Here is a 25,069-nt window from a genome sequence, read left to right as displayed (position 1 = left end):
GCAAGACCTATGGAGAAGGTCCCTCATCAAGAGTAGCCACATACAAACAGTGCATGCCTATGCCCACTGGAGATTGAGGTTCTTCATCAATGAGAGGAGATGGGTTTGGGCTCTGCCCTGCCTTGCCCTATTCCTGGCTGCCCAGACTGGATGTGTGGAGGTCAGCTGCTGAGAGGGGCTTGGCAGTGGTTTCTCATCCCACTTGTTGTTTGGTAATGGCTGTAAAATGAAGGTTAAAGGATTTAAGTAGGAGTATGTTGGAGGGGAGATCACTGGGATGAATCATGCTTGTAGAAGATCCCTGAAGAAATCAGAAGTAATTGGGCAAGCATTTCGTAGCAAGGCTGTCTTTTGATGTCTTTTGATATCACCAATTAAGATGAATAGAAAAAGCATTTCTAGTGAGAAGAAGTAAGATATAAAAGGAAGCACCTCTGCTGTGCCCCTCAGTCCTGCGCTGCACTTTTCCTGCTTTTCACCGTAGCCCTACACTACATTACAACACTTTAGCTGTGAGTAGCATTGTGTTTTAGTTGAGTGCACATCACGTAGCCAGTGTCTCCCTGCTGTTCCAGCTTAGGGCCTCTTTAGAGTGGGAAACAAGGCTTGTGCTGAATTATGCCAGACTGTGCAGCATGTCTGAAGTGAGATCTTTAACTTTATTTCCCTTCTTAGTGCAAGTAGGATTTAGGCCACTGGTGTAGCTGTAATGCATGGGGTAGTATTATCGAGGGCCTCTCAGAGTGAAGGGACTCTGAAGATGGAAACAGAGGTGGGCCTGGGCTTATGGTTGAGCAGTGGGCTCTATTTCATGTCTTGTACCAAGGCCTGCCCCAGCCATGCTGATTCAGACCTTCTCCAGAAATAGAGTTCTGTGGCACTGGGCTCCAGCATGTTTTAGTACTCTTCTGGCAGGGAATCAACTTCATCAGCATAGTCTTAATTAGAGTATTTGGGATAGTATGAAGAACAGTTTCCATGAGCTTGTTCTCATCCTCTTCTTCTGTCTAAAGATATGAAGTTGTTCTACTGTCTCATCCCAGGTGAGCAGCACTGTTGCCCTAGCATGAACTGGGGACAGATGTACTAGAGTCTGGAGCTTCACTTTCTGTCTGCCCAGGTCTCTGCAGCCTCTGCAAGCACCCCGGGGGCACTCAGGCCTGTGGCTTCTCCTCACAGTTGGTGACTAGGAGAAACTGAAAATCTTGGCCAACTGTGGGGGTCTTTATAGTCAATGGAATGAGTTGGTGAGTTCGCAGGAGAGTTCTTGTTGGGCTAGGGTGCATAGGACAAATCTATTGCAACAAGCACTGATTACCTCCATTCCTGGCAGTCCCAATTCTGATGATTGTGAACTTCCCTATGTAGAGCAGATCCCTCCCAGGCAGGTCTGGCAAAGGAAGCTGGTCAGTGCAGATCTGGGCTGTTGTGTGGATCAGAAGCTTCCATACTGCAGAGCTGTCAATCTGGCACTTTTAGTGTCTCCAGAAGTTTATTGGGAAGCCTGTACCTTTGAAACCTGTTTTGCAGAAGGGCTGTTTGTAGCTTTCTTGAGCGAAGCCCAAGTTATGAAGTTGTTGGTGCTGCGTATAGCTTGTCATTTGGAAGCGGTTCCCAGCAGCCCTTGCAAATTCCTGACCTTTTGCTGTGTGTCTCCATGGCCTCATTAACCTCTGTCATGCAAGTTTTGATGGTTTGTCGATTCATGCTCCAGGCAGCCAGAAAGGGCCCTGTTTGCTGGCATTGCACAGAGCTGTGCTCTACCTGCTTGGCAGCCAAGACAAGCTGAGTCAGCCTCTGTGTGTGGCAGACCTAGTGACTAGTGCAACATGTCAGCATGACAGGAGAGGGCTCTTGTGGCATGGCCAACACTAGCCCTGAGCCTTTGGCTGCATGAAAAGGATTGAGCTGGGAAGTAAGTAGGAGGAAGTAAGCATAGGCATAGCATGAGTTAGCAAAACTCTTCAGTGTGTTGAGGATCCAGGCCTGTCCTGATACTGGCAGGTGTGTTTGAGGGACACCACTAAGCCTGACAGTAGCAGAGCTCGTGGGCTCCCCAGCAACATCACTGCAGTACTTGTGCTAGCAAAGTGTCAACTTGACAGGGGAATTGCATGCCAAACCCTTTGTCTCAGGGCAGCTCCATGTGGATGGCGATCAAATTTTTACCATTTTGCAGCTCTTTCAGCAATCTCTGGGAGCTGAGTTTGTTGTGCTTGGACCAGTCACTTCAATGCAAAAAGTTCTCCCGCTGGAGTGGGTACTAAAGGTTAGTCACTGGATGGGGCTAACAGGACGTGGCTGTCCCTCCCAAGAGTATGCCGTGTGTAGAGGATACTTATCCAGATGCTGCTTGTACTTGCCTCTGTCCTGAATACATCTTTGGTGCTCTCAGGCATTCATTGTACTTCGTGGCTTTCAGTCCTTCCAGTGAGGCCAAATTAACCTCCCATTCATATGCTGAGAGTTTGTAATTTCCTTTTAAATGTGTATATGAATTGGTTTACTGATTTCCACCCTCATTTTGATGCTGGGCTTAGACCACAGATTGTGTTGGACAGGGACTTGGACTCCCTGGGATGCAGATAGTGACTGCAGGTCTGGATGCAGCTGCTATGCCTCTGCTTCTGGTGGGGGGATGGTGCAGCTGCATATGTGCCTGGGTCAGGCTTGCTGCTGGGAGTGGAAAAGCACTCTTTTCTGTGTATCTCTTCCTGGTACTCAACACCCTGATGGGTGCTACTTGAATGCTAATGATAATGCTCAACTCACTCCACGAGTTCCCAGTCAAACATTAAACTAGAACCTCCAAATTGCTCACAGGCTCAGGTGGGAGATAGGAAACCTCAATGGCAGCACCAGTCCCTGAGCCTGTTGGGGCCAAACAGGGACATAGTCATTAGGAAACAGTTAAATGCAAAGCAGATTAAAAGAAAATGGGTTCCCCAGGGGCTCTTAGCCAGGTTCTCACTTAGCTCCAAGGAAACCTCTTCAATCTTACTCTGTTTTTCTGTCCCTCATGGGCCACTTCTATTGCTAATGCTCTCAGCCAGACAGTTCTCAGCACCTTTTTATGGCCAGCAAATTGGGGGAGTATTTATTACTTTCCATGAGGAGCTGGAATTTTGCTCTGTATCCGTGGGGTTTGGTCGTGTTGGTTTGGCACTTGTGCCTCTCTCTGCCTCTCCCCTCAGTCAGGAGATATGAGAAGCCACCTTCATGATGGTACTCGTAGCCCTTCCTCAGCAACCATCGTGGCAAAAAAGCTTTATCATTTCCACTCCTGCCACTGCCTGTAACAGCGGTATACCTGCTCAAATGGCCATGTTTTATGCCCTTTACAGCACTTGTCTCATTTCACCACTGGTGGCTGGAGCACATGGGTAACTTGATCTTTCCCCTGAGTTAGGGAACCTGTCCTGGGTTATCTGCCCTTTTCCTACATATGATGGTACTGCCTGTATCATGACCATCATTAGCCCCAAGACATTGGATGCTTCCTAGGATGTCTGTAGGTCCTGTGTCAGGAGCGCTTGGGGAGATCTGAGTTTTCTTGGCTTCATGTCTGATTCATTAAATGGTCCTGACCATCTATGCATGTATAAGCTTGGACATTTCTTCCTGCTTCTGCCCTGCTTTTATTGTGGATCAGAGGAGGAATGAGGACAGTGCACTCAGTCTCATTTCCCAAACTTGACATTTATTACCTAATACTTTATCAACAAACCACTTGGTTCTGTAGAAGGCTGCATCTCTCTTACATTCTTCTGCCTCCTGAAGTGGTTTGTCTCCCTAATCTCAAGTCAGCCTCCTCTGTGACGTTTCCACTGTGCCTCTTATCATTGGCACCTGACATCATCCAGCACCTGGATGTCTTCATTGGCACTTCGAACATTGCTGGCATCAGTTTCTGCCGAACCTTCTGACTGACAGCAGGAATCTCACAACACAGTTTGTTTAAGGGCTGGCATCAGTGGGCTTCTAAGTTGTTGGAGGAAGAAGATTCCAGTGGGTCATCTTGAAGACTTCAGCACTAGTGGGCATAGCTGCAAATCTTGAGCAGGGCATTGCTTTTGTTGTGTTCTTATGTAAGACAAAAGATTGCTGCTGAGAATGTGGATAGTGGTACATTTTTAATGGAGGGGAGATATTGAGGAGAGAAAGGATCTCTCGTCAGGGTGTCTCAGGAGACAGTAAGAATCTGTTCTTGAGTTAACTATGTTGGCTATAAAATTGCTTTGTCAGGGAAAAGTCATTTGGGGAGGTTAATTAACGTTCTTCCTTTTGAGAGCAGAACTAGGATATTCTCCTCATTCAAACTCGTGGTTGTTGGGCTTTCAGTACCTGGGCAATTATTTGAAAGCTGCAACCTTATGCCATCATTTTACAGAATATGTTTTCTTGCTCCTGGGAGGCTCTTCCCAGCATATGTAGCATTTGCTTCTCACAGTGAGGTGGGTGTTTTCAAAAGAGAGCTTTGTCTCATAGTATAGTTGCCTGACTGAAGGAGCCTGCTGCCCCTGAAAAGAAGATGAGTGGGTGTACATGTGTTTTTCAAAAATAGCCTGCAATTTCTGAGTAGCTCAGACTAGTGAAAGAGCCTGTGCCTTTGGCCCTCTCTCGTGATACAGTAACACTGTGTGCCTTAAATAATAGGAAGCAATGTCCTAAAATAGTTTCTTCATGATGGAGCTGGACTGTGTCTGCAGAGAGAAGTCCCTGGGAGCTCTCGATGGCCCTCCTGCAGAAAGGCAACTCCAAGTTGGGACTGTAGGCTGTTCTACTCTGCAGCAGCTTCAGGAACAGGAGTTTCTCAGAGAGAAGTTCCCTACTAATGTACTTCCTCTAAGAGGTGAAGGAGGTGGTTATTTCTGTCTCTGCAGCCTTGGTTGGCTGTTCTTGCCCTTCGCAGTGGGGCAAGTGCATGCAGTGGTGGTTCTCTTTGGCTGTGCTTCAATCTGTGATGAACCAGAATGAGAAGAATCAAATGAACTTCTTATGAGACACTGAATAGCCATTAGGTGGCAGTGACTATCTGTCACCAAGCTAAATGGGTACCAGGAATAGAGAGGTGAAAAGCTTCACAGTCCGTCCACAGTCCCTGAGCTGATCATGTGAGGTTGCCCTATTATGTGCTCCCCAGGATGTCTCTTCATCTAAAAGGCTTGGTCGACACTAATGCAGTCTAAAAAAGCTACTAGCAGGGCCAGCTGGTGGTTTGATGACTCTACATTTGAGCACTGCTGTCTAGCAAACTTCCTGCCAACACATAAAGCATGAAAGCTTTGCACTGAAAACATATAACGAGCTGCAAAATAAATCTTGTAATTATAAGACACTTCCTTTTCCTCCTTCTTCTTTCTAGAGTGGTGTCAGCTGAACACTATGGCCACAGCATCTCTAGGTTTTAATTTTGTAGCATTTAGGAAGGTCCACTCTTTGGGATGTGTGCCTGCGAAGCAGGATGTTCTTCAGTCCTCTGCAGTGATTTGTTCAGAGAAACGGGCCATCTCACTGTGACATTTTTGGAGGAGGAAGAAGGAGAGAAGTGAGGGGAAATAGATATTGTCTCATTTAATTTGCACTTTTCTTCCTGGCCATGCCCCCTCATCTCTAAAGTCCTTCAAATTTCAGGAGCATGATTGTGAGGTGCCAGGCATACCACTGGTCTGTACAGAAGGTTTCCCAAGTGGTCCTGCATCTGTCCAGCACTGTCCCAAGCAGAAGTGAAGCTGTGTGCCTTGGGAGCATTTTGGATTCTCCCCTCCAGGTGGGGCTGTCCCTTCGCATTTGAATCCCAGAAGAAGACCTCAATATTTTGGTTCCTTGCAGCTACTGAGGTGGTACATAATAGCCAGAGAAACATTTGAGGAACATCTCAACCAGGTGCATTGAGAAAACCACTAGGAAGCTCTTGAAGGATGTAGGCTGCAAGGAACCTGTACCATGAGGAGCACTATGAAAAGAGGAACTGGAAAGTGGAGAAATAATCTTGTTTTATTTAATGTTTGGAGTACACCTTGAGTCCCAACATGAAATAAACACTCAACAGTGTAAAGTCAGGGACTTGGCAAGAGATGTCATTTGCTCTGAAGAGCTCATAATTGAGATTTATTTCTTTGCCTAGATTTTTCACCCTAGATGAAGATTGGATTACATACATACAGGATTTATCAGGAAATTGAAGGCCTGAGAAAAGATGGAAGGAAATGGGAAGGAAGTGGGAATTGCTTAGCATGCTACTGTAAGTAACTTAAGGCTGGTCCCGTTGACTTTGAAGCCCCATGTAGGACTGTTATGTTAATGAAAGACCGAGTAGCCTTGACCTCCTGGCCAGTTTATATAAGTTGGTTGTTAAAGGCCACCTATAAAATCAGTAGAGCTGACAGGTAGCCAGTGTTTTACCTATTTTAAAAGTAGGAAGACAGCTGGCTTTTTTTTATCTGAGACGAGGAAAAATAGATACATAAAACATTCACTTGGTGATAGAGACACATTAGTGCTTGGAAGGGTAAACTGGGCTTCTCAGATGTTATGTGTTGTTTGTCCTTTGAATCCCTGACAAGACCCATATTGTGGATTCTGTTCCCCTTCCAAAGGATACTGTAGTCAGCTTGCAATAAAACTCCAGCCTGAAGGACTCAGGTTAGGAGTACAGAGATGTAAAAACAGGGATGAAAAGCCTGGAAGTGCATACAGAGGATATTTCACATATCAGGCCAGGCTGGAATTGTAAAGCAGGGCTGAATACCGTAGATTTGCTCTGCTAAACCGGTGACCTTATCACATTCTCCCTAAAGTGTATCTGATAAAGGAATGTGCTGGAGGGTAACACACAATTACCTTACCTGTCAGGCCAGTGTCTTCATTTAGTCTGTTAAGTCAGGGAATTGTTGCAGTGGGCAATGTCTTGCAAACATGTCTCTGAAGTTCCTGACAGTGCTGAAGGCATCTTAGTGGGTTCTAGGCAAGTCCTCATACTCACATGGGACCCACCCAATTTCCACAGTTGAGGAAAAGGTGTCTCCAAAGGAAAATCTGATCTCCTCCTTTATCCAGCGCCTCAGGGCCAGGCCAGGGTCTGCCAGGCTGGGAAAGCCTCGGGAACTGGGAATAAGGAAGCTGTGTTCTCTGGGTTGAAGCAGCTGCTGATTTAGTTCAGGGGCACAATAAAATGTATGGTTCAGTGCCAGGTTTTGCAGCTATCCCTTACTTTCTTGACTAGGGAAATTGTTTGGAAGCCCTGCCTAGAAATCTGTTGATGTTAGCACATGTGTCTGCATTTTTGTGCATCTAGACAGGCACATCTGTCTGCTTGTAGATGTGTGCCTGTGTGTTCAGGGTATGACTGATTCTGTTGAAATAGCCACTTCCAAGAAAGAATCAAAGGCTCAAAGATGGCTTCAGAGTAAGGGGAATGGTAATCACATTCACTGCTAGCCTGATTGTGGTCCCATGGAATTGGTTTGGGGTTTCTGTTTTTCTTCTTTCTTTCTTTTTTTTTTTTTTTTTTGGAAAGTCCTGTTTTAGTGACTGCAAATTCTGCTTATGGTGCACCATTCAGAGCAGCTTGCTGCTCCTTCCTCTCCTGATGCAGCAGCATCATCTTGGCAGGTCTGACACCAGTAACAACTTGTTTTTGTCAGTGTACTGAGCTGATGTGACTTGGAAGGGACCCACAGGGAGCAGATAAACATAGTGACAAGGGTCATCTTTATACAGCCTCCACTCTGTTCCTAGCTCCACTTCAACAATGAATCTGCCTGTGAGGCGGCATATACACAGCTATGCACAATGCTTTATGAAATGTTCTCTGCAAAGCCTGGATCCATTTACTGTCTTGCCAGCTTTGCTGAATTTAGAGGTAAATTCACTGAAAAGGTCACTAGCAGAATTGTTTTTTAAAAACGGCTCCTAAAGTGACCTTACTGCCCCTGCAGTTTCTGTTTGAAAGTATATTGGTTTTGGTTTGCCTGTCAACTCTGTAAGTGTGCAGCCTGTTTCTTATTGTAGGGCTGCTCTGGAGAGTTGCTCACTATCCTTTACTTTTGTTTATTGTGTTTTTTTCTGAGGTATAGGCCACTGCTGTTGCCCCTCAACATGAGTAGGTTTTTGCAGGATTGCTGAAGGGCAGCAGGCTTTGCACTCCCATCTGTTTATTGTAGGGTTGCCACAAGAGGATAAGTAAGGGAGATGCACTTCCCTCCCTGGGGCCCTTTCCTTTGTGTTCACAGTCAGGCAGCAGGATGGGTAGAGCCCAGCAGGAGCTGTTTAATCTCTGCGGTGCCCTAGTATCACCTGCTCTGTCTCTCCTCTTGCTCTTCATGTCAGCTTCCCTGCTTCTACTTCTTGCAATAAGCCAAAGTTTTGCTGTGGCAGAGTCTGAATTGAGAGTTATTCACTGCCAATATATGGAGTGGTGATCCTTGACTGAGGAACAGGGTTATAATGAAATGTTGGCTTCTAAGCATGGGGAGTGAGAAATGGGTCTGATAAGGGTCTCCCCTTACACAGTAAGGCTGTCAGCTGGAAACTTGCTTTGTTCACTGTGAGCCAGTGCTTGTGCTGGACTGCATGCTCAAAGTTGAGAGATGTCTGCAACCTGGTGCATGTGAAGGGTCCTAAGAGTTGTACCGGCTCCTGCCTCCCTGACCAGCAAGGTGGATTCAACACTTTGTCCAGGCAGGACAGCTCTCCCAGTCTGTGGCTTTGCATGCTTGTGTCATGGGCAGTCAAGCCAGCAGATTCCCCCTTCCCCTTCCCAGTCCCTCTCTGGAGCAGGATTTTCAGTGCTAGCAGAGCTTGGTTCTCACCTGGAGAGATGAGCACCACAGTGCCTGTGCCTTAGCTTCTTTCTTGGAGATCCCACTCCAGAACCAGTGGGATGTCAGGTTTCTTAGCATGCCAAAATCTGATGAGCTCATAGCCCAAGAAATTCTTCCATTTGCAGACAGCTTAGAAACCTGTTACATTTCATATTAATATTGAAAGACTAATGCAGGCATGCATTTTTTATTCGTGGGATATTAAATTTAAATAAAGCAACAGCAAAAAAGACTAACTCTCTCCTTTTGCTTTTAGGCCTCTTTATTTAAGAAAATCATTGAAATTGTGTGGTATACATGCAACTATTGAAAGCAGGTTCCTTTAAATATCTACAAAAACCTTTTCACTGCTTGTAATTGCTGGACATATGTGCAGTTAATTGAAGAAGAAGCAATGTATAGAGAAGACCACTCCCCCCCACAACCCCCACCCCAGTGGCAGCTGCCACCCCTTCCACCTGCATTGCTCAACAAATTTCATCTCAAGATGGGAAATGAATTCTCAATTGCAACATGCTTAGTAATTAACCGCACTGTAATTCTGATGTGCAGTGCTGTCACCCACCATCAGGAGGGAGTGGAAAAGGCGCTGCATTTTGTTGATGGTTGAACATTTGTTTTCCTCATCATTTTGACACCAGAGGTAATTGCCATTCCTGAAGTATTCTCTTGGTACCATTACAAAGCAACTGTTAGGGACAAATTAATTATGAAGACTCTCATTATGGCAGATTAATAAGCCAATGGAGGAGATTTCTTTCCTTTCTTTCAGACAAATGAACAGTAAAATCTAACAGCTCCCAGATAACTGCTAGAAACACGTGTTTCTCTATAAGCCAACGCATATTTTGTTGGAGATGGTGGGGATTCACGAAACTAGGAATAGAGTATAGATAAGGTTTCCAGACTTGTTTTTATTGAGCTTTTGCTTTCCCAGTGTCATGTGCCAAAATGAGCTTGGGTCTGTGTATTGCCATATGGAAGGGAGGTCTTCATGGTTCTGCAGCTGAGAGTTGGTATTGGACCAGTGTCTTCCGTCTGGGTCATGATTGAGTAGTGTCATGTAGGTTTGGGAGTAAGGAATGCCGAACTTTGGATTTGATGGATTTCAGGAGAAGACATAAAGTCAGGATCTGGATTGCTCTATGGCCATTAAGGGTATCCTGGGCCAGGGATGTCAGATCTGGTGTGCTGGTTGAGTTCCAAGTGTCTGATGATGTTCTGCCTGCTGTGTTCCCCTGGAAGTTGCAGGGTTTCCACCCATATTATTTCTGTGGGGTACTCTCTAGGGGCTGTTGCGATATGGCCCAAAGACTTCCTCTGGTGGAGGTGTTGAGGCACTCTGCCTCCCTGTGGCTGATGTGTTCTATCAAAGCCTTAGACAGTAGGAGTTTGACATATCTGAATTGCTTACGGTTTCTTTAGAAGCTTACTCAGCTTCTGTGCACAGTCAGGACTTGGTAATTGTACTTTCAAAGAAGCAATTAGATATATATCTCACAGATGATTGACTACTATGGGGTACTAGTGAATCTCAAGTGATAATGAACACATGATTAAAAAGGGACTTATTTTAGGCTCCAGAATAGGCATCATGTAGACTTTAGAGGCCTGCTGGAGGAGGCCTGTTTAGGTTCTCATCTTTGCCTTCCTGTTAGTCTCACTAGAGTCAGCAGGAAGCAGTGACTTGGCAGGGGATCTCTCTAGTTGGGACCAGCATCCCCTCTCTTGTCTGTTCTTTTTGATGCCTGTGGCCATGTGCTTGTGCATACAGTGCTCTGTTCCTGCCCTGGAAAGGAACAAATCCTCAATGGTAATCAAAGCACGGCCACTCATGCCATGGACCCCTTACTGAGAGAGCTGTAAACTCTACTCTTTTCCAGAGATCAGACCAAGTCTGCATTTATCCCATTTTCCATCTTCCTCTGCCTTCTTCAATCAAGTCCCTGTTTCACTGTGATTTCATCCCTTTTCATGGGGTCTGTGTGGGATATGTAAATTCTTGAATATTGAATACATGAGGCCAGAAGTCATAGATAGTATTACTTTTAGACTGCTAGCATCTGATTTCTTCTCATCCCTTTGCTTCACACCCATCTAGTATACTGCTAATTCTATATGGTCCTTTCTGGCATGCAAGTTTTGTCTTTGAGACTATCCATAGCGTTGCATTTTGCCAGCAAGGTCTGATTCTTTGGAGGATCTTTGTCAGTTTTTCCCTGGGAGCATTATTTTTCTGACAGCTTTTGTACTTATTGTCTTTGTGATAGGCCTTTTTTCTTGAGCTTGCCATTTACCTTCTAGCCGACATTAGAAATTGGCTATCTTTGATCTAGTCTGTTGATGAAGATTGTCTCTTGCCTGTTGTCTTCATTGCAGTATTACCTTTGGCATTTACACTTGCTTTTGCTTGTCCAGCATTACCTTCTTACACCAGATTCTCTCAATTTTGACAAAGTAACATTGACCTTTGCTCATGTGAGAGTCAGACCAAAACCTCTGGATTCTTAGATGGATTCTTTTGTTTTTTAAACTGTGGCAAGCATGTCAGATTGGCAGTTTTCTCTACAGAGAAGTTGTAACTGGGTAGTGATAGAACAAGCTTTTCTTACCCTGCCCATTGGGGTACTTGCACAGATGATAATAGCAATCAGCATCTCTTATAGCAAAAAAGATCCATCTCTGACCTTCATCTGATAAAGTGCATTTTCTGCTATATCTAGTGCCTTCTGTGGGAGGGTGGAGGAAATGGGTTGGGATATTCTTCCATAGGCAATGGAGCAGAAATCCATTTAATAATATCCTATGTTGAACTGCTGTTAAATACAGTATTTACTAGTCCTTTGATCCTGGTTGGGGTAGGCAACCTCAAGATGAAGGCTTTCTGTGCCTTTTCTTGTTGGCTGTGTGCCCAACTCCCCATGCAATGATAACATTTCATGTTGTACCACATTCCTTATAAGTAAAATAACAGCTGGCAATGAGTCTGCAGGTGGAAAGACATTCCATTTTCTTGAAATTAGAATGAGACAAGACATCCAGCAGCTTTACTGACTATTTTACTCTAGTTTCTTATAATATGTTTGACATTTACAAATGCAGCATCCCTGCCTTGTGGATGCTCATTCATCTCTTAGATGAGTGGGCAAACTCAGCAACTGGCAATGGAAAGGGCAAAATGTTGAATATGTAAGTGTATACACAGATGATCTCAATTTCATTCCTTTCACAGCCTGGGTGAGCCACAGCCAAGTGCAGGGAAAATGCATGCAGTATAGTTCGTTGTGATACCATCTGTGACAAAGGCAATTACCTTTAGTAGTGTTGGGGGTAATTCCTTCCGCCTATTGTGGGAGCAAAGTAATGTGCTCTAGATGGTGACTAATCAACATGCAGCCTCACCTGGGATGTCATTTTATTCATCTCAGTGTGATGCCATGTCAAATATTCTTAAATATTTTTTTTTAACTGCTGTCTCTGCTATTTTTAACTGGCAGCTTGAAAGCCAGCATAGGTTCTCTCTGATGCTTGTGTTCCCAGCAGCCATAAAGATTCAGTAGGCCCAGTGCTGCCTTCAGTGGCACCCACATAAGCCCATTGTTTCCAGATTCTGCTTCCACTGACACCTGCACAAACCTATTGTTTTCAGCCTGAAAGCAAAGGAGTGGCTGAGAAGAAGGATCTGACCTTCTAATTGCAGTTTAACAAGTGTATTGATTGTACATGAATCAGAAGAGACACCAGCTCAGTCTCCCATAGCGGTGTCATTGCTGGGATGCTAATAGACTCCAGCTTCCTTTCTGAGTGCTGAGCTGTGCAGTGTTAACCAGAGGAAAAAGCTGGAATAACTTATATAAATATTTTTTTTTCACTAAAGTCAGCAGCTCTGACTCTGATACCCAGAGGGTAACAGATCTGCTGAGTAACAAGGGGCCTTTTTTTTTTTTTTTACGTAGGCACTTTTTAAAGTAGAATTGCGCTTTACTAGTGACGATGACTTACTGGCACTGGTAACCCTGCCACTGTCTTACTACTGGACCTAGTGCTATGACAGTCACTGTAGTTTTGTGGAATTGACAGTGTAATCCCATGGTTGTTATCCCTCCTGACTTCCTAGTCAATCTAACTTAATCACTTCTAGGTATTTCTTGTGTTGCTGTCCCTCTCCTCTCCAGGCACCCTGTTCCTATGGGAAAAGGGCTGTACTTTGAAGGTCAGTCTTCTCAGATTAAAGAAGGGGAAAGGAATCTGCCTCTGTCAGTTTGGTAAGGAGTGTTTTACTGAGCTCTCCAGAGAGATTGCAATGGAAATTCTTCTTTCTGGGTACTGTGACCATGCTGAATGCTGGAAACCATCTGTGTGGCTATAACAGAGGGAGCCTTTTTGCTGTGCTCTCCTGGCCACTGGGGTGACCTGCCAGGAGAGAAGTTATGTATGTATGAGAGGGAGAAGCTGCTGTCGCAGGGCTTAATCACCTGACGTTGACTCAGATGGGTCCTGACTGGAGGTCAGCTGTGACGTGCAGCTGGTAGGGTGGGATTTGACTGTTGGGAAGAGAAAAATGTCAGCCCAGATTCTTTGGCGTCTACAAAGTGGATGTGACGATTTCTCCCCTCCAGCAACAACGCCTGCCTGTGTGCTTCCTTCTTCCTTGCATGCTCACACAGGAGAACAGACTGTGTGAAGCTATCCTGTCCTGACCCACAGCTGCTGAATTAGATGAGACTCAGCTGAGCTTTCTCTGTCTTTCCTTCTGTGCTTGGGACATCCATCCCAATAAACTTCGCCTCTCTGTCAGTATATCTTTCAGTATATCTTCTGTCCATTGGTGGTTCCTGTGGACTCCATGGCTCTTTCATCTCCATGTATTGCAGGATGGGATACAGACACTAAGGCAAGTGGCTCCCAGGTGTGCATCTTCATCTCTGCTGCTGAGCTCCTTCAATTTGCTTTGAAGGCCAGGAATATTCAGCACTGAACAGATTTCCTTGATATTCATTTCCTCTCATCTCCTTCTTCTTTGCTAATTCTGGTAACACCCTGTGTTTCCCTTCCCCTTTACAGTGTCTGTCCTCTTGGAAAGTGTTACCAAGTCATCCCTCTTGGCACCATCTGGTTTTATTTATTGAAGGTGAATCAAGAAACTTCCTCACTTTATCCCATCCTGGTTCAGTCACCTGGAAGCAGCTCCTAATGTTCCCTTTCTTGTTTGTTTTGCTCCCTCTACTCCATCTGAGACTTAAGACTTTTTTTCAGTGAAGGGAGCATCTCTACGCCCCTCTCCCTGATGTGAAGCCTCCCTGTGCGTAGCCATAACTGTATGAGTTTCAGTGGCAGCCAATTCCCACTGTGGGCTTGTGTGAGCTCTTCCTCCCACCCTCCCCATGGTCCAGGACCAGCCTTCCCTTCCCAAGCAACTGCCTTCTCAGGGTCTCCTTACATGGATGTAGCTGTATGGGGAGTGTTTTCTCTTCAGGTTCTTTTTGCTGCACAAAATTATCTTTTGCTGTTAAGTCTTTAGTCTATGGTTTCTGTAGAGTGTGACAGAAGCTCCTGTTTTGGGAGCACCTCTGAAAGTAACACATCTCAGTTGAACTTCTTCCTTACAGTGACTGAAGACAGCAAATAGAACAGGGCTTAATAGCACTGATGGCTGGGACCCTCTGCTGTAGCTAAACACAAGGCCATTTAAGATGGTATCCTTGCAAAACCTCAGCTTGTTTTCGCTCCAGTCCCTCATGGTCTGATCCAAGCTGAGCTGAATTAATTTTATTAGCAAGATTTTGAGAGGATGCTGTGTCAAATTTATTATCATTTCACCTGCCTTGTAACTGGAGCTGCAGGCACTATGATCAATGGATTGAGACACGTGTCTAATTTCACTGCGGCTTCTGTAAATGTCTGTGTGTCTTCTGCAGCCATGCTGCTGAGTGACTTCTCATCCTCCAGGGATGCTCTGCAATGAAATACAGGACAGATCTTTGTCTCAGCTCTACAAGGACAACAGGGCACTGAGGGCAGTTTTGTGAGCCTGCCCACTGTGCAAGTAGTTGTAACATCCCAGGTCTCTAGGTCTGTGTGTACGATTATCGCTAGGTCTGGTGCTTCCTTCTCATGCAGGTCTGATCTTATCCCATCTTCATGTGGAAGTACCATTTACATCAGCGTGCCTGGTCTCAAACCAAAGATGGTGTGAAGAATCTGTTGTGTAGTCACAGGTATTGTCTTCTTCCTGAGAGGGCTTCCCTCTGGACTGATAACAGCTTTAAGAGAGAATGGACTGCACCTTTGTGCTGTGTCCTGGACACAGCACTTCCTTTTCCTTTCCAAGAAGAAAAGAAACTGAACAGAATTTGCTGAGAGGGAGGTAAAAAGACAAATTCTGCCATCACAGGGACTTGGCCTAGGCCAGCGCCTTGCATTGTGGGGCCCTCAGATTCTGGTGTTCCCAGTGTCCTCAGCAGACAGTGGACAAGGGAGCAGGACTGAGCTGTACAGATTTTCCACATTCCTATGTTTAAAATAGCTCCACAGGTTACAAAATTGAACAGAAGCATTGGACTCTCAGTGGCTGTGACATCTTTGCTTTTGCCCTGACCAGATCTCCCAACCTTTTCTTCAGTCAGTGTATGGGTCCCAGTATATGCAGTCATACAACAGGGCATTTGCATGGCACATCGTTTCTGGTGGGATACATGCCAGTATGTAAGGCCATCTGGGGGATGGAAGTAGGAGCAAGCCTGGAGACAGCCTGCTGGCAGAGCCCTGGCATGTGGCACAGCTCCTGCTCAGCCCTGCAGCTCCTCTGCAGGCCTGGAGGCCAGCAGTGTGTCAGACACCCTTGGTGGATGGATCACAGCTCTGGCAGAACAGCTAAGTCTAGCACAAAGGGTCACTGAACAGCAATGGGGTTATCTCAGCACTGCAAATACAAGAGATAGAGCCATGACAGTGATAGTAGGGAGCTGTGTGTGAGTCTCACTCTTCATGCGTGGGATATAACAGGTCTGATTTAGCATGTGGAGTGGAATCTAGCCTTCATTTTGCATTGTTGCCCTCCCAGGTTCCCATGAACTAGCTCAAGATTTTGGGTGTAAGTTTCCCAGACTGCCAAGAAGCATTAGAACATATTACTGTTTTAAATTTCACTTCCTTTCTTACCTTCCAAAGCTTGACTTTAATATCTGTAGTGAGGCAATACCTGCCCTAGTGGTACTTCAGTGTGTATTTATAGTAAATCATCAGATATCTCTAACTGTAAAGCAAAGGACATTTGAAACAGACAGTCATAGATTTCGCTAGAAGCGAAAAATGTCTCTAAGATGATCCTGACCATTAAGAGATGTCCTTCTATTTTTCACTTTTGCTTGAGTTTTTGCTTTGGATGTGTGTCAGGTAGGGCAATCTAGTGAAGAGAACAGAATCAGGGGCTTTGATTTTTATTCCCAGTCCTGCCATTAGTGTGGCTTGGGGGAGCCAGGCAAATCCTTTCTCTCTTCTGCAGTTTATTTTCCTGGTCAAAAAAGAATGAGCGTTTGCTTTTGTGAAGTACTTTCAGAGCTATGTATGAAACTTGCTATAGAAGTATTAAATAATCTTATTAAAAAGTCCTATGGCATGGTACTGAGTGCCTGTACCTACCTACTGAAAATAAGTTAGCATCTCACAGTGTATAATACCCTGCTAGTTAGGTTATTCAGACTAGAAGGGACCCCCCTTCTGGGGCTAAAGAAGATCTTATAGGAGAGGCCTGGTTTCTGGGTTCTACTTTCAAATCCTCAAGAATGAGGGGCCTGCTCGGCCTGCTGTGTGCAGCACCAAATTCATCTCCTTTTTGGCTGAGCCTTCAACACAGCAGAATGTTGCTCTCTGGAGATGATGTCTGTAGGTGCGAAGGACTCACCTTGACTCTCAAATTCACACATTCAGCAGTTTGATCTGGAACTTTTAGTAGGAGAAAATGGGTTGGTAATGCCATAGTCATAGAAGTGCTACATCCCAGTTATTTCAATATGCTATTTTCCCCTTATCTTCCTTCCTATTGCTCCTTGTTCTCCCTGCTAAGGAGACCTGGACAGAATAGTGCATTATATCTCAGAGGTGTTCAGAGGGGAAACAGCTGTTCCCTTCTTCTGATTTTCCTCCTGAACTGCCCCACAGATAACTAATTGCAGCTCAGTTGCTTCTATTAGCTATTTACCTAAAATTGAGCTGGCTAATGAAAATGTTTCTAATTAATACGAGGCAGATTAAAACTCATTACAGCAAGGTCGTCGGTAATGAGAGATAATCAGAGCACAAATGACCGAGCTTGAAGCAAAATGAAGATGGAGCATGAGCAAACTATCGGTACTGGCTGTGCATGCACCAGCCAGCAAGGGCAGAGTTCAGCAAGGTGGCTGCCGGTGCTCTGTGTACTGGTCAAGCAACATTGCTTGCTCCTCTCCAGTGCAGCTGCTAAGGCAGTCAAAACTGGTTTCCTGAGAAATAGGAGGATGCCTTTTTACTCAGGGTTTTCCCTGAGGGGAGCTAGCTAAAATGTATAGGTCTGAAAAGGTCACAGAATATACCAGCCAAAGTAGGAACATATGGAATGCCCTGGTTCAATATGGGCAGGCACAGATCTACAGAGGAGATAAGTCTTTAGGAAAGTTATGCTCAGGTTACACAAATAATGAATTATTAGATTGTGGGGTGCATTGCACCGGGAGTTATTCTCATTCCAAAGATGTGTGCTTAGCCTGTGATCAGCAGTACGATCAGTTAATATTAGTACAGGGAAGCATTTGAATGGGAAATGTCTGACATGCATTGGAACGAGCTTTTGTAAAAGGTAAGCAGGAAAGACAGCATGAAAAGGAGGCAATAAGAATTCCATTAGAGTTGTGTGTTTCCCTGCAGCATCCCTGCTGCCAGTCACTTTCATCTCCAGGCTGACAGTGTTAGTGAAGGCTATAGTAGTTTATATTAACTGTATACTTATTCAGACTTGTTGAAAGAGGAGATAACAGCCCCTTGGACGCAACTACGCTGTCATTGTAATGGGTTCTGGGTTTTCTATTGCTGTTTTTAAAGCACCTAAGTACCCTATTCACTTCACCAGTAGCTATATCCTCCCTAAACATCTTTACAGGTCTTTAGCATGGCACCTGATTTCAGTCTCTCCGTGTTCAATTGAGGTGGACTTCCTTTCATTGCTTTCTAGTTTGTGCTGTCCCAGATCATCTAAAGCAGCACTGTAGTTTTACCAGTCATGTGTGTACAGCCCTGCCATCATCATGTGTGGAAGAGAAAAGGCTTGTGGCCAGATTCCTTTCCTGTCATCTCTGACGTGTCTTTTCTCCCTCACCCACTTGTCATATCTTGGGGATACCTACCACAGAGATGTGATGACGTCCTCTCTTCCCGCTCTCTGCACTGGGACACTGGAGTCCAAGGGGAAGCCTCACTATTCCAGTCCAGTCTCCAGTTACTGGAGGCAGTTATGGAGTAGCTGTCTCCTGCTGGACACCTGGCAGATTTTCTGCCTGGGACACCCCCACGCACCCTGTGCCACAAGGTATTTCCTAACATCCTAAAGCCTTGAGATAGAACAGCAAGGGTTGCAACTCTGACATGCCAGAGGAAGAAAGGAAGAGGTCACAGTCATCGCCAATATCCCAAGCCCTTGCAATTGCAGGGAATTTAGTAAATAAAGAAGATTCTTGGAAGCAGATTGAATCCCAGCAGAAGACCAGACCCCTGATAGTCTCTGCCAGTTTGACCTAGGGAAACATCTCCCTTGACTGTATTTCTTGTGAGTGATTTAACCTGCAATATAGAAGCTGGATACACCAAATAGTTTCTTTAGAGATTTTAATGATGGTGGGAACATCAGCGCACCCTGCCTGTCTCTTACTGTGGCCGATCAATACGGTAATTTTCGTCTTGATGCCTTGAAGAAGAGTGTTTAAAGCCTTTTAGACATTTTATTACATGTAATGTTCTTATGAGTCTGTAAAATGGGATCGCGATACTGAGTTTTGTAAAGAACTGTGTAAAAGCACTTTTAGAGATGAAAAGCTCCGTATAAAATCAGGTATGGTTGTTTTATCATAAATGTCTAAAGCCTTTCTGAATATCATTAAGCTCTTGGCTTTTATATCCTCTGACAGTGAGTGCCACTGGTTAATGCTGTACTGTGTAAAATAGGATGTAAAAAAAGTTAAAGGGTTGTTGCTTTGTGGAATGCCCTATTATTTGCTCTTTTGTGAGAGCTGGGAATAGGAATGGGAGATTTGCTTTTTTATTATTTCATACAATTCCCTCTTATGCATCAACTCTCTCTAATCTAAACAGTCCTCTGACATTTCAAATCTCTTTTTCTCATGGGCTCCTTTCAAGCCCACAACCATTTCTTTTCCTGAACCTCTCTAGACTTTTTTTATTTCTCCTTTTTTGTGATAGGATGTCCAGAACCAAACACACTATCCAAGGTGAAGTTGTGCTGTCAGTTTATACAATGGCATTTTGATGTTGATGTTTTGATATTATGATTTGGTATTTTAACGTTGTTCTCTCTCCCTTTCTTAAGAGTCAAACAGCTTGTTTGGGTTTTTTTGACCCCCATTTTGCATTGAGCAGGTGCCTTCACTGCGCCATCCACAACAACATGATGCTCCTGTTGGGTGGTTACAGTTAATTTAGAGCCCATTGGTGTGTGCGGCCAGGACAAATTGTTCCTTCCAACGTGTGTAACCTTGTGGCTGTTTATGCTCAGGGTGATCTGCCAGTCTATTGATTGTGTGTCTGTCTTTGGTAGGGGCTTGGCAGGGCATATTTTTCCATAGTGGTGAGTAATTTCTATTGCATTTCCTGGAAGTTTTGTCATTGTGCAGTTCTCTCCTTTGCCAGATCTCTAGCAGGGAAATTAAACCTTGATATTAGAATGGGTGTAATGGGTCACTCCACTGTTAACTTTTGACAGTGATGCAGGGCAACCCATCTATCTTACAGAGCCCCTCCTGCCTTGTGGGTGCTGCCTGTACCTCTTTCTCTTTTCATCACATTTCTCAGTGTTTCTAGTACTAGTTCAGACTTGCTGGAAATAATGACATTGCAGGTGCTAATGTAGACAGCTCCTACAGTATCACCTTGTCTAAACCTGCTCAGAGAATGTTGAAATGAAGCTGTGGTAAAAACATTACTAAATATTACAGTCTTGTCCTAACTAGAGATCCCTGCCATTGCTACTGTCTGTAGTGCAGGGCTTGGTGTTGCAGAGAGGGCATTTTGAGTGGAGAATGGGGTAAAACAAACACATGATTTGAAAGAGTGTCCTTGCATCTTGTCCAATAAGGGCGGAGTTTTCTTTTCACTTTTTGTGAGGGAATTTATTGAAAGCCACTTGAAAGTCCAAATAAATCTTTCCCCTTTCTCTTTTATTGACTCTTGTGTTAACATGCTCAGAGAATTTTAGTGGACTGGAGAAGAATGATTTTTTTTTTCCTCTCAAAATTCCTCTTGGCTTTTTTTCAGTCATATGACATTTAGCTAGATGATTTTAGTATTCTCTGTAATTATTGTCTCAAGTAATTTAGTTGATATAGGATAAAAGCTAACAGGACTATGATTCTAGACTTCTTTTAAAAGACAGGGCAGCATTTGTTCCCCCTCAGTTCACTGGAAGCTAACAGTTTTAATGCGCAACCCCTTTTTTATTATAATTATTAGCATCTCAGCCACTTTTTAAATTCATCTGTAGATTTTATATGATTAAAGTCTTCAAGGTTGTTTCTGGGAACATCATTTTTGAGATCCCGTCTTGGAGAGCGTTTCCCTTTTGTAGCTGTGAGTGAGGAGCAGGCCTAGGGTAGACTTCTCCTCAGCATCCTGCCCCATGCAGGAAATCACCTGCTGCTTGAGCAGGCGTTTCCCTTCTCATGCTCAGGTTGGGCACAGGTGAAACATTAGCAGGCAGCCAGGTGGCACGGAGCTGTTCCTGCTCACCTGTGTGAGCATGCTTGACAGCACTAGGGTGCCGTTCTAGCCCTGTGCCCACGATGAAATCCAGCCTGGTGCCCTTTGTAAGGTATCTGTGTTTACAATGTTCCTGGAGACTGCAGTCATCACCAGGAATTTCTGGTGACTTGCTTGTTATGTTTTAGACTAATTGCATTTCAAATTTTCTCTCTGCATTCCTAATCCTCATTTCACGTTTTGCCAGCTATGAGTATGCCCCTCAGGGTTGGAATGACTTTTCTGAAGGACTTTTCATTTGAGGAATTGCTTTCACCATTTCACCTTGTTGTCTTTAGGGGTGTTCCAGAGCCCTTTTACAGAATCTGTCCCCAGATACTCAAGTTTGTACCAGTATATTTTACCTTAGCTGCTTAGTTTCTTCTAAATTAATTTCTTTATTTTTAAGACCAGATTAACATCAGCCCCATTGCTGACACCTGGATGTTTGATGCTCTGAAGAGCAGCTCTTTGCCAAGGTCTCTGTGAGTAAAGACTCTTTCAAAAGCATTTAAAATACTTGAGAAGCCAGATCTGCTTGTATATCAAGGATAAATTAAAAACCATCCCTGCACCTCTGCTTGCTGAGTGCTTCGTCCTGGAGGTGCCTGCTCTCCACACCTGAAAGTTATTTCTTTTACTAGGGCCCATATGAAACAACTTTAATAATCAAAGTTAATTTCAGTCTACCTAGGATTTTGGCAAACCACATGGGTCTGACAGCCCTGCTGTGGGCCAATGGAGAATGTATCCTGCTGAAACTGGGCAGGGGGTGAGAGAGAAAGAGAAGCCGATATGAAGTGGGGAAGGAACCATATACATGTGCAGACAGGTAGGCATTTGTAATCCAAGTTACCTCTCAAGGGCTTGGTAATCCCCTGTATGTGAAATGTTTCCTTTCCTGGCAGTGTGCTTGTGGGCATGCTGCATACAAGCATGTTCATGTCTAACTAGCTGCTGTTCTCAGCTCTTCTCCCTGATAAGAGTAAGAATCCACAGTGTATTGCTTGTTCTACAAAGAGCAGTATCTTGTGAGATTTCTTGGAGAAAAGCTCTGAGCCGTTCTGGGAGATTTCCATTTACCCTGCAGTTTCTTGGACATAGGACAGGAACATGTGGGTCAACAGTATTGGACACTGTAGGGGGAGCATAACACTCTTACTTTGCCTGTGATCAGGAGAAGGTTGTATATTAGGAAAACAAGTGCTACCTCTGAACCTCTGAGTTCTGTGAAGTTCTTGCTCTTCTTTATTTCTGGAGCCCTCTGTAAGGAGTGCCCTCCTCTTTCTCGGTGGGGACTGCTGTGTCCATGGGGCAATCTGGGTTCTCTACAGGATGGGGAAGTTTGAGTGGCTTAAATATCCTCTCTCCTCATGCTAGAGGAGTGAGGGGCCCTCTCTGCATCCTTCACAGCAGTGACAGGCATGAAAATACACCCTCAGCCAAGTGTGTCTACATCCAGTTGCATTTTCAGCTACTTAAGTTTTCCATCTTGCTGGCTGTTCCGGGTCATTTGCCAGCTGATCCTCTGGGTGATCGCTGTGGGGCAGGTGAATGCTTTGGTGCCAGCACCTCCAACCTGAGCTGGGTGATGCCCAGCACCGTGTTACAGCCTCAGGACTGCTGGTGCTCTGCCCTGAGCCATGCAGCAGCCTGGGGCCTCTCCTGGGCTCCTGCTGTGTCTGTGGGAGGTGGCAAGGCGCTGCGCTGGCCCCTGCTCAGCATGGGAGTTTCTGGAGTGCATCTGCAAGGAGCCGGCCCTGGCACTGTTTCCTGCCTGCACCCAGGGCAGGCAGCTGCACCCAGCCTGCCACCTCCAGGGAGGCCGGGCCACCACGGCTACAGCTTCCCCTTCACTGCCAACAGTGGGTTTTCTGCACTGCTGGAGGCAGAGAGTGGAGGGCAATTACTGGAGCTGCATAAAGCTGTTTCCCTCTAATGGGCTTAACTCCCTGCACTGTGACAAACTGCCCAGCTGCTTTGGCTCCCTCCCTGCCTTTGCCTTTCTCTTTCATCCCGTTACTCCTTCCCTGCATTTCTTGCTCTCTTGTCCCCTTTCACGCTTTCCTTTCCTCATCCCCTTTTGGCCTGCTTTTGCCCTGCCCACACGCAGGGGAACCGGCTGGGCAGGGGCCTGCTTGTTACAGCAGAAGCTTTAAAGCAGCTGTGTGAAATGCAGCACAGTAATCCAGGAGACTTCAGGGAGTGCTCAGGGGCACTGTGGGCACTATGCACCTGAGAGTGCTTCGGAGCAGGCAATGTGAGTTGCGTGCCCCTCTGTTTTGGGATAAGCTTGCTCTGCTGATGTGAGTTACACTTGCCTTGGCACTTGCATCTGGGGGGGAGGGTGGAGAGAGAGAGAGACTGTATGTGCATGTGCGTGCATGAGTGTGTCAAGTCTCACATACTGAGTGTAAGACTCGCACATTAGGCTTTCTCCTCACACTCCCTTAGGCCTGTACTTCATGTGCTGCAGCTCTGCACCCAGCCTGTCCCCTGACACGTTTCCAAGTGGGATATACGCACCCTGTCCCGTGATATGATGCTATGCTGCCTCATGCAGAGGGCATAGATAGCCAAGAAGTTGTACGTGTGTATATGTTTGTGTGTTCATACGTATTTGTTTCGTCGTTCCTGTCTGCTGTGTACTTCAAGGCTTCAGGTGGTGTCCATCACCACAGGACCTCAATGTCTCCTGGGCTGATGAGGTCTGCAAACAGAATTTGACCTTCACTAACTTTTTACACAGAAGCTAGAGGAACTAGCAGCCTCCATTCACATAGGTATCAGGCATTACCAGGTGATGGGTGCAGAGTTGTTTTTTGCAATTGATTTGCTTAGGTTTTATTAATGTACCAGGATAAAGTTATCTGAAGTTTATCAAAGAATATTGAGTATAACCATGTCCTTGGCAGGAGGCTTTCATAGTGAGAGTAATAAAGGCAGAATAAATCATTGTCACTAAAGGATATAGCAGCTGATCTGTTCTTGAGACACAGAATGATCTTCAGGAGCTGAAATCCAGGACTGCAAGTGTTTGACAATAGGCTTTGTCATTTGGTGGCTGCTCTTTGGCCAGTGTGAACAAAGCTATTGAGTCTCCTAACTCCTAGCTTCTAGAACCACTGTCATAGTGAGCTTTATTGACAGTGTGAGGAGTCAAACCAAGACCTGGCTGGACAGGAAGGTATAATTTCTCCTGGTGGTGCATTGGAATGAGATGAGGAGGATGACGGACTGCCCACCTACTGTTTTTCCACACTGCCAGATAGCTTTGATATATTTTTTTAATTCTATATTTTTAACAGACTCTCTGAGCTAGTATCTGTTGGGGTTTTTTTTCCACTTTAATCCCATGCACTGAGAGTCTGACATATGTAGTCATGGTCCTGACTTTTACCTTTTGACAAAGGAGTCCCAAATTCTGTGTTGTAGCAGTAGATCATAGTGACAAACCAATGCTGCGCTATGGATGGACATGTTGTTCTCTGCAAGGATGTGTCACAGGACAGAGCCAAAAACTAGTGTACTGCCACTGATTATGATACATGTGCAAATAAGTCTGGGAGTCCCTTTTACTGTGGAGCATCTTGTCCTGATCTGGTTCAACCCCTTCTGAATCAAGCCAGAATCCTCGTGCTTAGCTGATGCATTAGATCATGATGGCCAAAACCAATCAAGGAAATCCCTGGTGTGCTTAAATATTGAGGGAATAAAAGGGACACACATGCGTATGCATGTAACACATCTAATAGGCAGCAACAAGGCTTGGCTGATGTTGTGGTCTCTCTGCAGGTACACCTGCGCTCTGCTGAGCGCCTCCGGGAGCTGTGCTGCGCTAACCGAGGCACCTTCATCAAGGTGGGGCAGCACCTGGGAGCGCTCGACTACCTGCTGCCTGAGGAGTACACCCGCACCCTCAAAGTGCTGCATAGCCAAGCCCCACAGAGCACCAGGCAGGAGATTGAGCAAGTCATCCGTGAGGATCTGGGCAAAGAGGTAGGAGTGGCTGTTGGCTTCTTAGGTCTCAGTGAGCCATGTGCAGCTGGAGGAAGGAAAATAGCAGCAAGGAGGTGCCTGGTGATCCTCAGCTGCAAGAGATGTCAAGGAGAGATGTCTCCTCTTTGCCTCTACGAGAATGCCATGCAAATTTTCCCTGCCTATTGGTGGGCATTGCTGGCAAGTTTAGGAAAGGAGAAAATAATAGAGGAATAATACAGTGAGGACTGCCAGGTGGAAATGACAGG

At 45.2% G+C, this 25,069-nt stretch overlaps 1 protein-coding gene across 11 annotated transcripts in view; it reads left to right on the top strand.

Moving 5' to 3' along the window:
- ADCK1 (aarF domain containing kinase 1) overlaps positions 1 to 25,069 on the top strand; it is an 88,716-nt gene that overhangs the window by 7,954 nt on the left and 55,693 nt on the right. For 7 of the 11 annotated variants that reach the window (XM_064512246.1, XM_064512243.1, XM_064512241.1 and 4 more), the window contains one exon: positions 24,618 to 24,821. The exons of 3 other annotated variants lie outside the window; for them this stretch is intronic. In XM_064512246.1, the coding sequence (XP_064368316.1) occupies positions 24,618 to 24,821 (204 nt within the window). Of the gene's footprint in view, positions 1 to 21,562; positions 21,655 to 24,617; positions 24,822 to 25,069 lie in introns of those variants that run through there. One more of the 11 variants, XM_064512247.1, reaches the window with a different exon arrangement.

Source organism: Dromaius novaehollandiae, chromosome 5 (assembly GCF_036370855.1).
Source record: "Dromaius novaehollandiae isolate bDroNov1 chromosome 5, bDroNov1.hap1, whole genome shotgun sequence".
Lineage (NCBI taxonomy): Eukaryota > Metazoa > Chordata > Aves > Casuariiformes > Dromaiidae > Dromaius > Dromaius novaehollandiae.
The sequence above is the reverse complement of the archived record's forward strand: the minus strand, read 5'-3'. Positions and strand labels throughout refer to the sequence as shown.